Source organism: Passer montanus, unplaced genomic scaffold (assembly GCF_014805655.1).
Source record: "Passer montanus isolate IOZ18808 unplaced genomic scaffold, ASM1480565v1 scaffold151, whole genome shotgun sequence".
NCBI classification, from domain to species: domain Eukaryota; kingdom Metazoa; phylum Chordata; class Aves; order Passeriformes; family Passeridae; genus Passer; species Passer montanus.
In genome coordinates this window covers 855,272-868,449 of record NW_024362163.1, presented here as the reverse complement: position 1 = coordinate 868,449, position 13,178 = coordinate 855,272, and the positions used below count along the sequence as shown (strand labels likewise).

At 41.7% G+C, this 13,178-nt stretch overlaps 2 protein-coding genes and 1 long non-coding RNA gene across 3 annotated transcripts in view; all 3 read left to right on the top strand.

Moving 5' to 3' along the window:
- The first annotated feature begins 6 nt into the window (after window positions 1–6).
- Window positions 7–8,085, top strand: LOC120498821 (radial spoke head protein 4 homolog A-like). Its single transcript, XM_039701988.1, has 6 exons — window positions 7–556; window positions 1,019–1,253; window positions 2,849–3,598; window positions 4,757–4,895; window positions 6,797–6,914; window positions 7,517–8,085. The coding sequence occupies exons 1-6, from the start codon at window positions 324–326 to the stop codon at window positions 7,734–7,736; spliced, it is 1,695 nt and encodes a 564-aa protein (XP_039557922.1). The 5' UTR covers window positions 7–323; the 3' UTR covers window positions 7,737–8,085.
- A 443-nt stretch (window positions 8,086–8,528) lies between these two features.
- The window catches only part of CENPE (centromere protein E), a 39,214-nt gene continuing 34,564 nt past the window's right edge, over window positions 8,529–13,178 (top strand). Inside the window, exons 1-3 of the mRNA XM_039702007.1 lie at window positions 8,529–8,933; window positions 9,102–9,193; window positions 9,999–10,088. Of these exons, the coding sequence (XP_039557941.1) occupies window positions 8,695–8,933; window positions 9,102–9,193; window positions 9,999–10,088 (421 nt within the window). The 5' untranslated portion in view covers window positions 8,529–8,694. The remainder of the gene's footprint in view (window positions 8,934–9,101; window positions 9,194–9,998; window positions 10,089–13,178) is intronic.
- LOC120498822 lies at window positions 12,165–12,815 on the top strand. Its single transcript, XR_005626757.1, has 3 exons — window positions 12,165–12,469; window positions 12,656–12,723; window positions 12,804–12,815. It is a non-coding gene; the product is annotated as an uncharacterized LOC120498822 (long non-coding RNA).

Sequence of the window (13,178 nt, the reverse complement as noted above, 5' to 3'; positions counted from 1 at the left end):
GCCGCACCCCGGGCCCAGCGAGCCCCCGCGCCAGGCGGGCCCGCGGGAAGGGCCCGAGCGAGCCCGCCCGTGCTCCGACACAGCCCCCGCACCGCTCAGCCGGCCAGCGCGGCAGCCCGGCGCACCAGGAGCCGCACCGAGCACAGGAGCACAGGGGAGGCGCCGGGCGCCCTGTGCAGCAGGACAGGCACGGTGCCGGTGGCGGAGCCCGGCTGTGCACCTCGGCCAGCAGCGCAAGCCGCTGAGCTGCTGCAGGTGCCGCCGCCAAACATCCAGAGAGGCGCCGGGACGAGGCTCCCAGGGCACCGGGGACACGGCACAGCATGCATCAGTCCCCGGAATCTGACCCTGCACAGGAACCACAAAGTGCCTACCCACAAGATGCCTATGCCAGTGGGCATGGCCCTTACCAGCCACACGAGCCGGGTTATGGTCTTGACCAGCCGGCATACAGCCCGTATGAGGATGAGATTCCCGATCCCCAAACCCGGATGATGGCAATCAAGAATGCAAAAGCCTATTTACTGAAGACCAGCACAAAATCTGGCCTGAACTTGTAAGTCTGAAAAAGGATCACAGTCAAATCGGGTAGGAAGTATAAGTGGAGAGAAAAGTAAAAGGACAAAGGGAAGTACATTCAGAATGGGATAGTGTTATATGTGCAATATTTCATCACTAGTGAAACTTGCATACTAGTGTCCAACATCTCTCAGAAACAAAATCCCTACTGGAATTTTATAGAGAGTTCAAAAACAAGTTGATATGATTGAGAGTAAGTTTAAGTTCAGATTCAGCTCATAGATAGCTGTGGTATATAGTAGAAATAGAGGATGGGAATGCTCTTAAGTATAATCAGACAAGTTTTAACCCTTATTTGCTTTAAGGCTCCATGATCCCCTTTCTGTTCCAATGATTTCTCCAAAGATCCAGATGATTAGCCTTTACTTTTTTTTACTAAAAGCATAATACTCTAAGACTTCTGTATAGTAAGCCAACAATATTTACATTTATATGACAGATACGATCATTTTGCTAACATACTAACAAAGATCCTGGATGAACAGCCCACAAATACAGTAGACATAATTGAGACTATCAGCCAGGATGTGAAGTGGGCGCAGTTCCGGAAAAAAATGGACACTCTTCGAGATGAACATGTGATCCCTCCAACATTTGAAGCTGCAGAAAAGTGTAAAGCTTTGTTCTTCAAGGAGAGTGGAGAAGAAGATCATGAAGAACTAGATGAAGAGATGGTGAGTTATTATCGGAGTGAAACAGATACCAAATATACCAGGGAAGAGGTGGACGGATGGTGAGAAGGGAAGGGAGAAAGGGAGGAAGTTGTGGTCTCCTCTGTAGTGCTGCCTCTCCTGACCGTACAAATAATTGCAGTCACAGCACCACTAACCTCTTCACAGCTGAGCTCCTCCATGTCTAGTTCCGAAGAAGAAAACCCATCTGGTTACTTAGTTGAGATTTTTTCCTGATGTAAATCCAATATCCTGAACCGTTATAATCAGGGATGTTCTAGAGGTGATAAACAGAAAGTAAGGTTTATAACATCTCCCATATGCCAGTTCAGCATGGAATATTGCATCCAAGTTTATTTTCTTTTTATAAAAGGAATGTTTCTTTACCTAAAGTGACCATAATTCTTGATATATTCTTCGACATACATTCTTCCTTGAGATATATTCTTATTGACATGTTCTTTGACAATATTGTGCACAGCTGCTACTGTAAAACAGCAGAAAGCAGAATTTTGTGATTCTTCCAGCTCCTGCTGCAGTTCTAGTCTGTCCTTCTCCAACTGAAACAAAATATGATTTTAATGGATAACTTAAACAACTGAAAAGCCACTTCTTAAAGCAGGATTTTTTATTATTCAGTTGCTTATATGCAGAAGCATTTGTACCCAAGGAAAAATGAGAAATCTTATAATGAGAAATAAAAGAATATAAATAAGAATTATAAGAGCCAAGGGAAATCATTCAACAAGATGTTGATTTTCATATGAAGTTGACCAGTATATATTCAAATGAATTACCATTGCAGAGTACAAATACCAACCACAGAAGAGATAGTCCTTCATCTTTTCCATAGCCTGTTATGTATCTCACATTAACAGTATAAGATGCTGAAAATGGGAAAAAAGGTAGGGTATTTCAGAAAGGAATTCTGAATTCTTCATAATCCTATCAGTCTTGCTTTGTTATAAGAAACCTGTCAAATCCAAAGAAATTCCATATGAAACTAGCACTAATTCTTCCAAATTCCCTACCCTGTCGTGTCCAACTTCTAATAACTCTGTGTTACATGATCACCTACTCCCCATAAAATGAGAGATGGGTGGTAGAGCAACTGGAAATACTTAATTATTGGCCTAGTTCTGCTTCCACTGGAGGCAGATGGAGTCCTACAATGGACTTTGATAAGAGAGGGGGCAATATTTTTAAAAACTGCAGGGAGCTGTATGCCAAGCAACATTCACCCAAGAGAAATGTTGTTGCTCTGGTGCCTAAATATATAAAATCTGTATTATCTACAACACAAGGCAACACACTGTCACTGTTTGCAGGCATCAAGGCCTCTTAGCTGACATGCCATAGTACTGAATACCTTATAGATCTTGTGTGAGAATGCTGACTTTCCTTATTTTGCAGTAATTAGGAGTTTAAATGTTGAAATCCTGTGTTCATCTTCTCTTCTTTACCAATAAAAGACTTCTAATTTTTCTAAATTATAATTAAAAAGTAGTGAATTAATGCCTGCAAAGCACTTTGAGATAATGAGTGGCACTACAGGAAAGTGAATTATAATTATCTAACTCTGAAATCTTCTTTCCTAGGGAGAGCCCGCTCTACCAAATGTGATGGAAACAGCCTTTTATTTTGAACAGGCTGGAATTGGCCTGAGCAAAGATGAATGCTATTACATATTCCTTGCCTTTAAACACCTAATTAATGCTCAGCCAATCCAGACCTGTCGCTTCTGGGGCAAAATTTTGGGCCTGGAAATGAACTATATTATAGCTGAAGCACAGTTACGGGAAGGGGAAGGGGAAGAGGAGGAGCAAACAGGAGAGGAAGGAGAGGAAGCGGAAGAACAGAAAGAGATGGGTGAGGGTGAAGAAGAAGAAGAGGAGCAGAAAGAAAAAGAACCTGAACCACCAAAGTCCACCTATAAACCCCCACCTGAGATCCCAAAAGAAGCAAATGGGACTGGGACTAATAAATTTGTCTACTTTGTCTGTAACGAGCCAGGCAAACCCTGGGTGAAGTTGCCTCCAGTGACACCAGCCCAGATTGTCTGTGCCAGGCAAATCAAGAAGTTCTTCACTGGTCACTTGGATGCTCCTGTTGTGAGCTTCCCTCCTTTTCCTGGCAATGAGGCCAATTACCTGCGCGCGCAGATAGCGCGAATCTCAGCAGGAACCCATGTCTCTCCCACTGGATTCTACCAGTTTCCAGAGGACGAGGAAGAAGAAGAAGGAGCAGACACATATGAAGAAAACCCTGAGTTTGAGCCTCCTCCTGTGTCTGAAATGGTGGAGTCCCTCGCCACGTGGGCACACCATGTCAAGGACATTCTGAAGCAGGTGTGTGCCAGCATAGCTCACGCGGGCCTTGGACGCCACTCACGCTGCAGTGCTTGTAGGGTTACAGAGTGTGAGCGACACTCCTCACCTGCACATGCAAACTATTCACCAGAAATGGCATTGGATTGAAAGATTTTTATATAGAAAATACATTTTATATCACACATCATACCAAAATATCTTACACATAAAACATGTCTTTTTGTATGTTATATAATATGTAAATATCTTGCATGTATTTACATATACCATCTATTTTTACATGTGTATGTATATATATATAGGAACCCTCTAGGTTTAGTACTTTTTCCAGTGAAGTGTTCTTGAGATTGAAACTTGTCTTTAAATAACAGTAAGGAGCTAGGCCCTGATAGATAACAATCATTTGTTGCAATCTTCTGTATTAGGTTTTCTTCTTCGAGATCCTCATTTGACAAAAGTTTTTAAAATTCTCTTTTCTCAGGTAGGATGTTAAAAAGCAGATAGCTTATGGTTGTATGCTAAATAGAACTTACGTGGTGTTTTCTTCTGGTTAATTTCTTATTTTATACTTTTTGATGTGAAAAATTCACATGAAAAAGCTTAAAAACATGTTCTATCAGACTACTGCTAGAAAGAGGTATTACTAACTTGGTTTTCATTGCTGGATGATTTGATGGCCAGTCTACAAATTCAAGAATGCTAGTGTAAAATAACAGCAAATTATTGGAAATAAGGTTTAAGCTTACTACTAGCAAAACAGTAATTTAAAAAAAAAATTAGTATGCATTAGAATCTTAAGAACATTCTGTTATGTTCCTCTGACTGGTAGCCAAATAACAAGGCAGATTTTATAAAGAAGGAATAGGTCTATAGTTTGCAGTAACTAGTAATCTAGTTAAGGATATAAACCAAACTGAAGAATACAAAATGACAAAAAGCTGATGACAGAGGTATAAGGTATAAGGTTATTCTCAAACAGTAAGCAGGAATGAATGAGGGGAATAGTCTGCCAAGAGGATACAATATTTTGTTAACAATATTCCAGTTATGGAATACATAATTTTCTTCTCCCTATCCCTTAACTGTGTGTTTCTGACCAATTGTTTTAACTAGTTTTAACTTGCATTCTTTCAGTGATTGTTACATGTATTTATTACTTTTCCACATCTGTTATAGGGTCGCTGTGTTTGGATTAATCCTGTTCAAAAATCAGAGGAAAATGAAGAAGATGATGAAGAGGAGGAAGAGGAGGAGGAAGAAGAGCAACAGGAAGAAACGGGACAGCCCCTTCTTACTCTAATCTCTGAAGATGAAGGTATTCTTCATGGAATATGAAGTTTTTGATAGAGAGTCTCTAGGAATGTCTAGGTTTAGTACTTTTTCCAGTGAAGTGTTCTTGAGATTGAAACTTGTCTTTAAATAACAGTAAGGAGCTAGGCCCTGATAGATAACAATCATTTGTTGCAATCTTCTGTATTAGGTTTTCTTCTTCGAGATCCTCATTTGACAAAAGTTTTTAAAATTCTCTTTTCTCAGGTAGGATGTTAAAAAGCAGATAGCTTATGGTTGTATGCTAAATAGAACTTACGTGGTGTTTTCTTCTGGTTAATTTCTTATTTTATACTTTTTGATGTGAAAAATTCACATGAAAAAGCTTAAAAACATGTTCTATCGGACTACTGCAAGAAAGAGGTATTACTAACTTGGTTTTCATTGCTGGATGATTTGATGGCCAGTCTACAAATTCAAGAATGCTAGTGTAAAATAACAGCAAATTATTGGAAATAAGGTTTAAGCTTACTACTAGCAAAACAGTAATTTAAAAAAAAAATTAGTATGCATTAGAATCTTAAGAACATTCTGTTATGTTCCTCTGACTGGTAGCCAAATAACAAGGCAGATTTTATAAAGAAGGAATAGGTCTATAGTTTGCAGTAACTAGTAATCTAGTTAAGGATATAAACCAAACTGGCCAGGAACTGAAGAATACAAAACGACAAAAAGCTGATGACAGAGGTATAAGGTTATTCTCAAACAGTAAGCAGGAATGAATGAGGGGAGGAATGAGGGGAATAGTCTGCCAAGAGGATACAATATTTTGTTAACAATATTCCAGTTATGGAATACATAATTTTCTTCTCCCTATCCCTTAACTGTGTGTTTCTGACCAATTGTTTTAACTAGTTTTAACTTGCATTCTTTCAGTGATTGTTACATGTATTTATTACTTTTCCACATCTGTTATAGGGTCGCTGTGTTTGGATTAATCCTGTTCAAAAATCAGAGGAAAATGAAGAAGATGATGAAGAGGAGGAAGAGGAGGAGGAAGAAGAGCAACAGGAAGAAACGGGACAGCCCCTTCTTACTCTAATCTCTGAAGATGAAGGTATTCTTCATGGAATATGAAGTTTTTGATAGAGAGTCTCTAGGAATGTTGTCATTTAGCAGTAAATATTTGAAGTTATAAAACTCTGACACTTCTTGGTGCAAAATACTTTGCCTCTGTAGGGTAAACACGTTCTTTTACAAAATCAGTCAAAAGCAAAATGCTTAATGGTATTGACATTAAAACTTAAATAATCAGGTTACTAGGTAACATCTTGTTGAGATTAAAAGGAAAAAATAATTTAGATTTGTCATGTTATTTCAAGTTCAGAACAGCTTACTACATGAAATATATTCAGCTATTTTTATCTCATCTTTTTAGGAGAAAAGAAAAATGTATGTTTATGTGTAAGTAAATAGAACAATTAATATGTACACACATGCACTGATAGACATTACTTGTATAAGAATTTAATCTTTTAGCATATCACTGCAGCAAATCATGGGATAAGGGAGCCTGAATATTAGATTACATCAATATTTGATTATTTTTCTACTCTCCATTCTGTAATCAAGGTGAAATATAGCTATACAATTTATCCATAAGTGATAAAAAGTCCTTGACAAAAGACCCAGGGGTGAGTGTTACTGAATTTTTTCTGTATGTGGGGGGTATATCAGCATTCCTGTCCTATCTACCCATATATGCAAACAACCTGCTGGAACACAGTGCCTACACTTACTGTTTCTGACTTCTGGCTCTTTCTGTCGTGCAACTTAACATAAGCCTTGCTTGAATTCTGTGCAAGTCTTGTAGCTCAGTCTTAAGTATTTTGTAGAGGCTCGTCAAGTCTGTTTATTCATAGACAGTGTGTGTTTGGCTGTCTCCAGGCATGAAAAACATCCCTGCTTGGACAGTTCGGGCTTCTACAAACCTGATCCCGGAATATTCTGTTGCAATCCTGCAGTCCAACCGGTGGCCTGGAGCTTATGCCTTTGCATCTGGCAGGTGAGAGTCCACCTGACATGGTTACAACACTGACTGTATGTGCTACACACAGGTGCCTCTCTAATGCAGGCAGAGTTACTTTATTATTAATTCATTGACTGAGTGCCAGCTATTCCAGAGACTGATGGAGAAGGCCACTTAAATATGCACAGCAACAGTAGATAGGCATTTAAGACTGAAAACAAATAATCATTTGGAAAGGCAGGCATAAAGTTAATGGATGTAAATGCTGAATTAGCATTTGAGCACAGTCCTTGATTTAAAACACATACTCTTGTGTTTGTGGGACTTTTTACAAAACCAGTATATTCTGTGGTTGTAATGTTCGTTTGTTTCCACTACACGTGGTTATTACCTCCATGTAGATTTCCACTACACAGTACTACACACTACTGCAGTGCAGTGCCACTTCATCATTTTAGCTAGAAGATGTATTAATAACCATTAGGGCAGTTAGAAAGAGGTGCTGTGTCTAAAATTCTGCTGCTATAGGATATCTGCCCCACAGTGACTTCCTGCGCAGCAAGTAAGGATGCCTGATGGTCTCTCTGCTAATATTTTGTCAGGGGGTGAATGTGTAATCTTTAACTTCTCTTTTTCAGGAAATTTGAGAACATCTACTTTGGCTGGGGTCACAAATACAATGCAGAAAACCACGTTCCTGCACTGCCCCCGCCAGCAGAAGTGGAATTTCCCATAGAGCCGGGAATCACTGAGACAGTAGACCCCACTGTGCAAGAGGAACTGGCTTTCAAGGCTGCACAGGAAGAAGCCTTAGCTGAAGCTGAGGAAGAGGAAGAAGAGGAAGGGGAGGATGATTAAAATATGGAAGAAAACAGATTGCTTTAACAGTTTGAACATAAAAAGCATTTTGATATCCTTGTCATTTTTTTCCTGACCTCAAAAGAAATTATTTTTGAGCGTGCCTTCTTTTTTGATTTCTGTAGGCTTTTCTTTGCAGCTGTCTTCCTCTCCTTCCCCATCCCTCAAACCTGTCCACACTAGCTTGAAGGCTTTTTCTGTTTGTTTGACTAGGCAAACACAGTTTGCTTTCTAAAATGTTGCTGCTTTGAACTAAGAACTACCACCCACAAGATGTTCACACTGTTTTTCTAGCCCTCACTCAATACATATATACATTTTACTTAAATAAACTTGTTTTTAAATCCCATGACAGTGTCACTGCTGTGTGTAAAAGCGTACTATTCAGAGTCAGCGGGCAGCTGGCGGAGGTGCTGGGGCTGGTGCACGGCAGTGCTGCCGCTCACCGCTGCCTCGGGCGCTGCACCTCCGATCCTGCGCTCAGCTCTGGGCCCTCGCTGCAAGGGCCGATGGAGGTGCTCAAGCGCATCCAGAGAAGGGCAGCGGAGCTGGGGAAGGGTCTGAGCACGAGTCCCGTGAGGAGCGGCTGAGGGAGCTGGGAATCTTGAGCCTGGAGGAAAGGAGGTTTGGGGAGACCTTGTCCCTGTACAGAAGTGCCCGACGGCGGGCTGTAGCCCGGTGGGGGTTGGCCTCTTCCCCCAGTTACAAGAGACAAGGGAAAACAGCCTCATGTTGCGCCAGGGGAGCTTCCCACGGCGTATCAGGAAAACATCCTTCATGGAAAGGGTTCCCAGCCCTGGAACGACTGCCCAAGGAAGCGGCGCAGTCGCCACGCCGGGGGTGTTTAAAACACCCCCACACGCGGCCGTGACGACAGCGTTCCATTGCCCGGCCGCTGCCATCTGGGCGCTGCCGGCAGACGCGGGGGGGAAAGGTGCGGCCGCCCCCCCACCAGCTCATGCGAGTGGTGCGCTCCACGCACGGCGTGCGTCCTCGCGGGCCAATAGGGAGCGGCTGCGGGCGCAGTTCAAACTTCGGCGGCGGTTGGGGCGGGCGCTGCCGGTGCTCCCGGCCCCGTCCCTTGTCCGCTCCCGGTCCCGCTCCTCCTGGCCCGGTCCCGCTCCTCCTGTCCCGGGCGGGCATGGCTGACGAGGGCGCCGTCACGGTGTGCGTGCGAGTGCGGCCGATCATCGCCAGGTGAGCCGCCGGGCTGGCGGGAGGCTCCCCCCGCTCCCCTGGGTGCCGCCGTGCCCGCCGCTGGGGCAGGGGGCGGGCGGAGGGAGCCGGGGTGAGGGGGGTCGCGGTAAGGGCCCGTTTTGGGAGCAGAGTCCTCCCCCAGTAAAGCTAACACGGTGTCTCTTGTAGAGAAAATGCCTCGGGAGATAAAGTGCCCCTGTACTGGAGAAGTGAGAATAATACTGTTTCCGACGTGAGCGGTACCAAAATATTTAGTTACGGTAAGAATGTGAAAGCAATTGCTTTACTTAGATGATTACGCGGAACTTTGCTAGCGTAGTCTTGAACGTGTCGACTGTGGTGAATGCCCTGAGCTTCTTGAAGTGTCCCCCAACCTTCCCAGCTTCCTAATTCCGAAGGGGTGTCATTGGGGCACGCAGGACTTCTGGTGCAGGCAGCACTGGGATGTGCTTCCTGATGGACCTTACTTTCTCTGTTCTGATTCATGCCGTAGTGGCTTTTTTTGATCTGAAATCCAAAGGAGGGCTAGTCCAGAGCATTTGGGGAGAAGGGTGTGGGAGAACACAGTCCCAAAAGTGACTAGTGTGAATGTTGGATCCTCATAACTAACTGGCTCCTTTTGAGTCTTTTCCAACTGATGGACTTGTTAATATGAATGTAGCCACTACAAATAGTTTTCCCAAAATACAGATTCAGTAAAAGCATGCACCAGTCTAGGAGTTTAACAATTAACCTGTCTTGTTAGGCTTACCTTCCTTGTGGATAAATTAGCCAAAATCTTTTAGCATTAAATGGGATGACTGTTTAACTCTGTTCTTAGTGGGTTTTTTTACGTGTCTATCATCTGTGCATTGTGTCTTTCTTGATTTTGTGTTTAATATTTATTTTCAAACTAAATTTTAAAAGCTTACATTAGTGGTGCTACAATAATATTTCTATTGGAATTAACCTGCAAATGATTGCACAAATTTACTGGGTTTGAAGTCAGCAACACTGAATGACAGCTTGTTTTGACTTGCAATAGAGTGGATTCACATGCTTTTTTTTGTTTGTTTTTGTTTTAAGATCGTGTGTTTCACTCAAGTGACAACACTCAGCAGTTGTATGATGGTGTAGCTGTTCCAATTATACAGTCAGCTGTGCGAGGCTATAATGGTAAGCTTTAAAACTGTGTTTAAGTAACTTTTGGAATTTATTTCAGAGATAGTTGGTAAAACTTAACCTTATTTCTAGGCACGATTTTTGCTTACGGACAGACTGCTTCAGGGAAGACTTACACAATGATGGGGAATGAAGATTCCGTGGGCATTATCCCTCAGGCAATTCAGCATGTGTTCAAAATTATTTGTGAGGTGAGCAATTCTATTAAATTGAAGTGATTGAAAAGACTACTATTATTTGTGATGGTTTCATAAAAATTAATTTTAGTATCAAGAGGCTTATGAAGGAAATTAACTTACATTGGACTAAATGCTGCAGTTACTTTGCCAGCCTGGCAAAGATGAGCCAGGCTCATGTTTTGTTTTTAAACAAACAGTTAATGGGACTCTATTAGTTAAAATCAAATCAGAACAAAACTGAGGAGGGTTCTGAGACATGAGGAGTCAAAGAATTAAGTTTGAGTAGAACCTTAACCTTCCAAATATGTTAAACTGATTACAAATGAAAACAGGTACTCGCTTGTTAATGTGGTAGATAAGATAATGTGAAGCCTTATGTTTATTCTACTATTTTAAAAAAGTCTAAAAAATTAACAGTTAGAGACTTTTTTTTTAGTTGGGAAGAATATGATACTATATTTACTTATTTCAGGCTCACAAAAGAATTGCTAATTGCTCAATATTAATAAAAGTAAGGAGAAAGTGTACAATAAAACAGTGATTTCCAAAACATGATTTGCAGAGTGCTTGGTTACCAGTGAAATGAAATGGTCACTGCTCCTTTAAGGAGGTGTAGAGTACCCTTAGAGGGTTTATAGAAGTAACTAAAGGAAAGAAATTTTTTCTGGAGTCCATTGTGCAGCCTTTCTTCACCCCAACATTGTCTACCAAGGAGGCAGGGGAAGAAGCAGCAGCAGCAAAGTAAATCCAAGCAAACAGAGGGAGGACAAGGCATACAGAGAGAAAAGCACCTAAGCAGGAGGAAATTGGAAATGGAAATGGCATTTAAGTAGGAGAATTGTTGTCATGCTACTGTTATGCAGTTATCTTAATTTATAACCTCTTAGAAGTGGTATACCATTAATGCAGCTGGAAAGAGGTGGGATAGAAGAAAAATTATTCTGTATTGTTAGATGCTAATGCACAGCAGGGATGAAGGGAAAGAAATCTGTGGAACGATATCCAAACCTTTATCTCCAATTTAAGAATATTTGTGTTAAAAGATGTCCATCAGTTATTCTGTTATTTGTTTGATTTTTTTTTTTTTTCCCTTTCAACATTAGATTCCTGAAAGAGAATTCCTGCTACGGGTTTCTTACATGGAAATCTACAATGAAACAATTACTGATTTGCTTTGTGATAATAGGAAAAAGAAGCCTGTGGGAATTCGTGAGGATGTTAATGTAAGTGGATATTTTGTACACGTACTGTATCTTGCTTGGAGTAAAAGAAGTTGGGGAAAAAAAATGCTCTGAGAAGCATCCAGTGGGAAACTTCTGGGACAAACAGTGTGATTGTATCTTCAGCATTAGCAGAAGGACACTTGATGTAATTGAATAACAACAGTGACTTTGGGTTTGCTATTGCTAATTCATATTTATAAATCTTTATAAAAGTAGACTTATTCCTCAAGGTTTCCAGGATGACATGTTTTATTTAACTTTGACAGTAAAACCTCAAGAATTGTTTAGTTAAGCTCTATATGTTTCAAGTTTCTGACAGATATACAGAGTTACTTTAATATCATCTTTGTATCATCTAGCAAGTGATGTGCTACTGTGATCATAGAATAACCATAAGCCTAGAACTATTCAGTAAGATGATCGATACAGGAAAAGAAATCTGTGTTTATACTATTTTCAGTTTCTTTACATTAAGTTTTGTAGGAAATAATAAAAATTGGTGGTTTGGGTTTTGGGGTGTTTTTTCCTTTTGGTTCCCCTTAAATGGTCATGGTTTTGGAACATAGGAAGAAGAGAAACTTACCAGTTGTATGACTTTGTCCATGTAAGAGTTACTGAGAAATATACTCCTAAATTCCCTTAGAAAGTGACAAGAAGGATATTTCACACAGCACTTCAGTTTCCTAAAAACTTTCTAAATCTGTTGTTTGATTCTTGTGCCCTTATGCCACAATTTTGGTCAAAGTCTAAACTTTACCCATCCCTTGTGTTTAGCATATAAAGACATTCAGCTGTTGAATAAATATCATAATAATTGCTGGTAATGTTAACTTTATGTGTTGAAGTGTATTTTGGAGTTCAGTAAAATGTATTACCGTGTTTATTCTGTAGAGGAATACGTATGTAGAAGATCTGATTGAAGAAGTAGTGGTTGCCCCAGAACAAGTTATGGAATGGATCAGGAAAGGAGAAAGTAAGTATTTGGACAATGTCAGCTGATAGCTTAAAAAAGTGTTGGTTAATCAGGTATGTGTTGAACCATGGGGTATCCCTTTGGGTTTATGTTCATAAACCAAAGCTTTTCAGAGAGTTTTAAAGTTGTGCTTTTTGTCTGTTTGTCAGATTATGAGCAGAAAATTCTAATATTGTTTTTTGACAGGAAATCGCCATTATGGAGAAACAAAAATGAGTGGACGCAGCAGCCGTTCTCACGCTATCTTCAGAATGGTAACAACTGTTTCACTACTGGGAGTGGTTTTATGTTTTCAAAGTAACAAAAACTTCATTGCACTTCATTGCATTTCTAGATCATTGAAAGCTCCTCCGGTCCCGGTCCTCCTGTCCCGCTCCTCCTGTCCCGCTCCTCCGGTCCCGCTCCTCCTGTGCCGCTCCTCCTGTGCCGCTCCTCCTGTGCCGCTCCTCCTGTGCCGCTCCTCCTGTGCCGCTCCTCCGGTCCCGGTCCTCCTGTCCCGGGCGGGCATGGCTGACGAGGGCTCCGTCACGGTGTGCGTGCGAGTGCGGCCGATCATCGCCAGGTGAGCCGCCGGGCTGGCGGGAGGCTCCCCCCGCTCCCCTGGGTGCCGCCGTGCCCGCCGCTGGGGCAGGGGGCGGGCGGAGGGAGCCGGGGGGAGGGGGGTCGCGGTAAGGGCCCGTTTTGGGAGCAGAGTCCTCCCCCAGTAAAG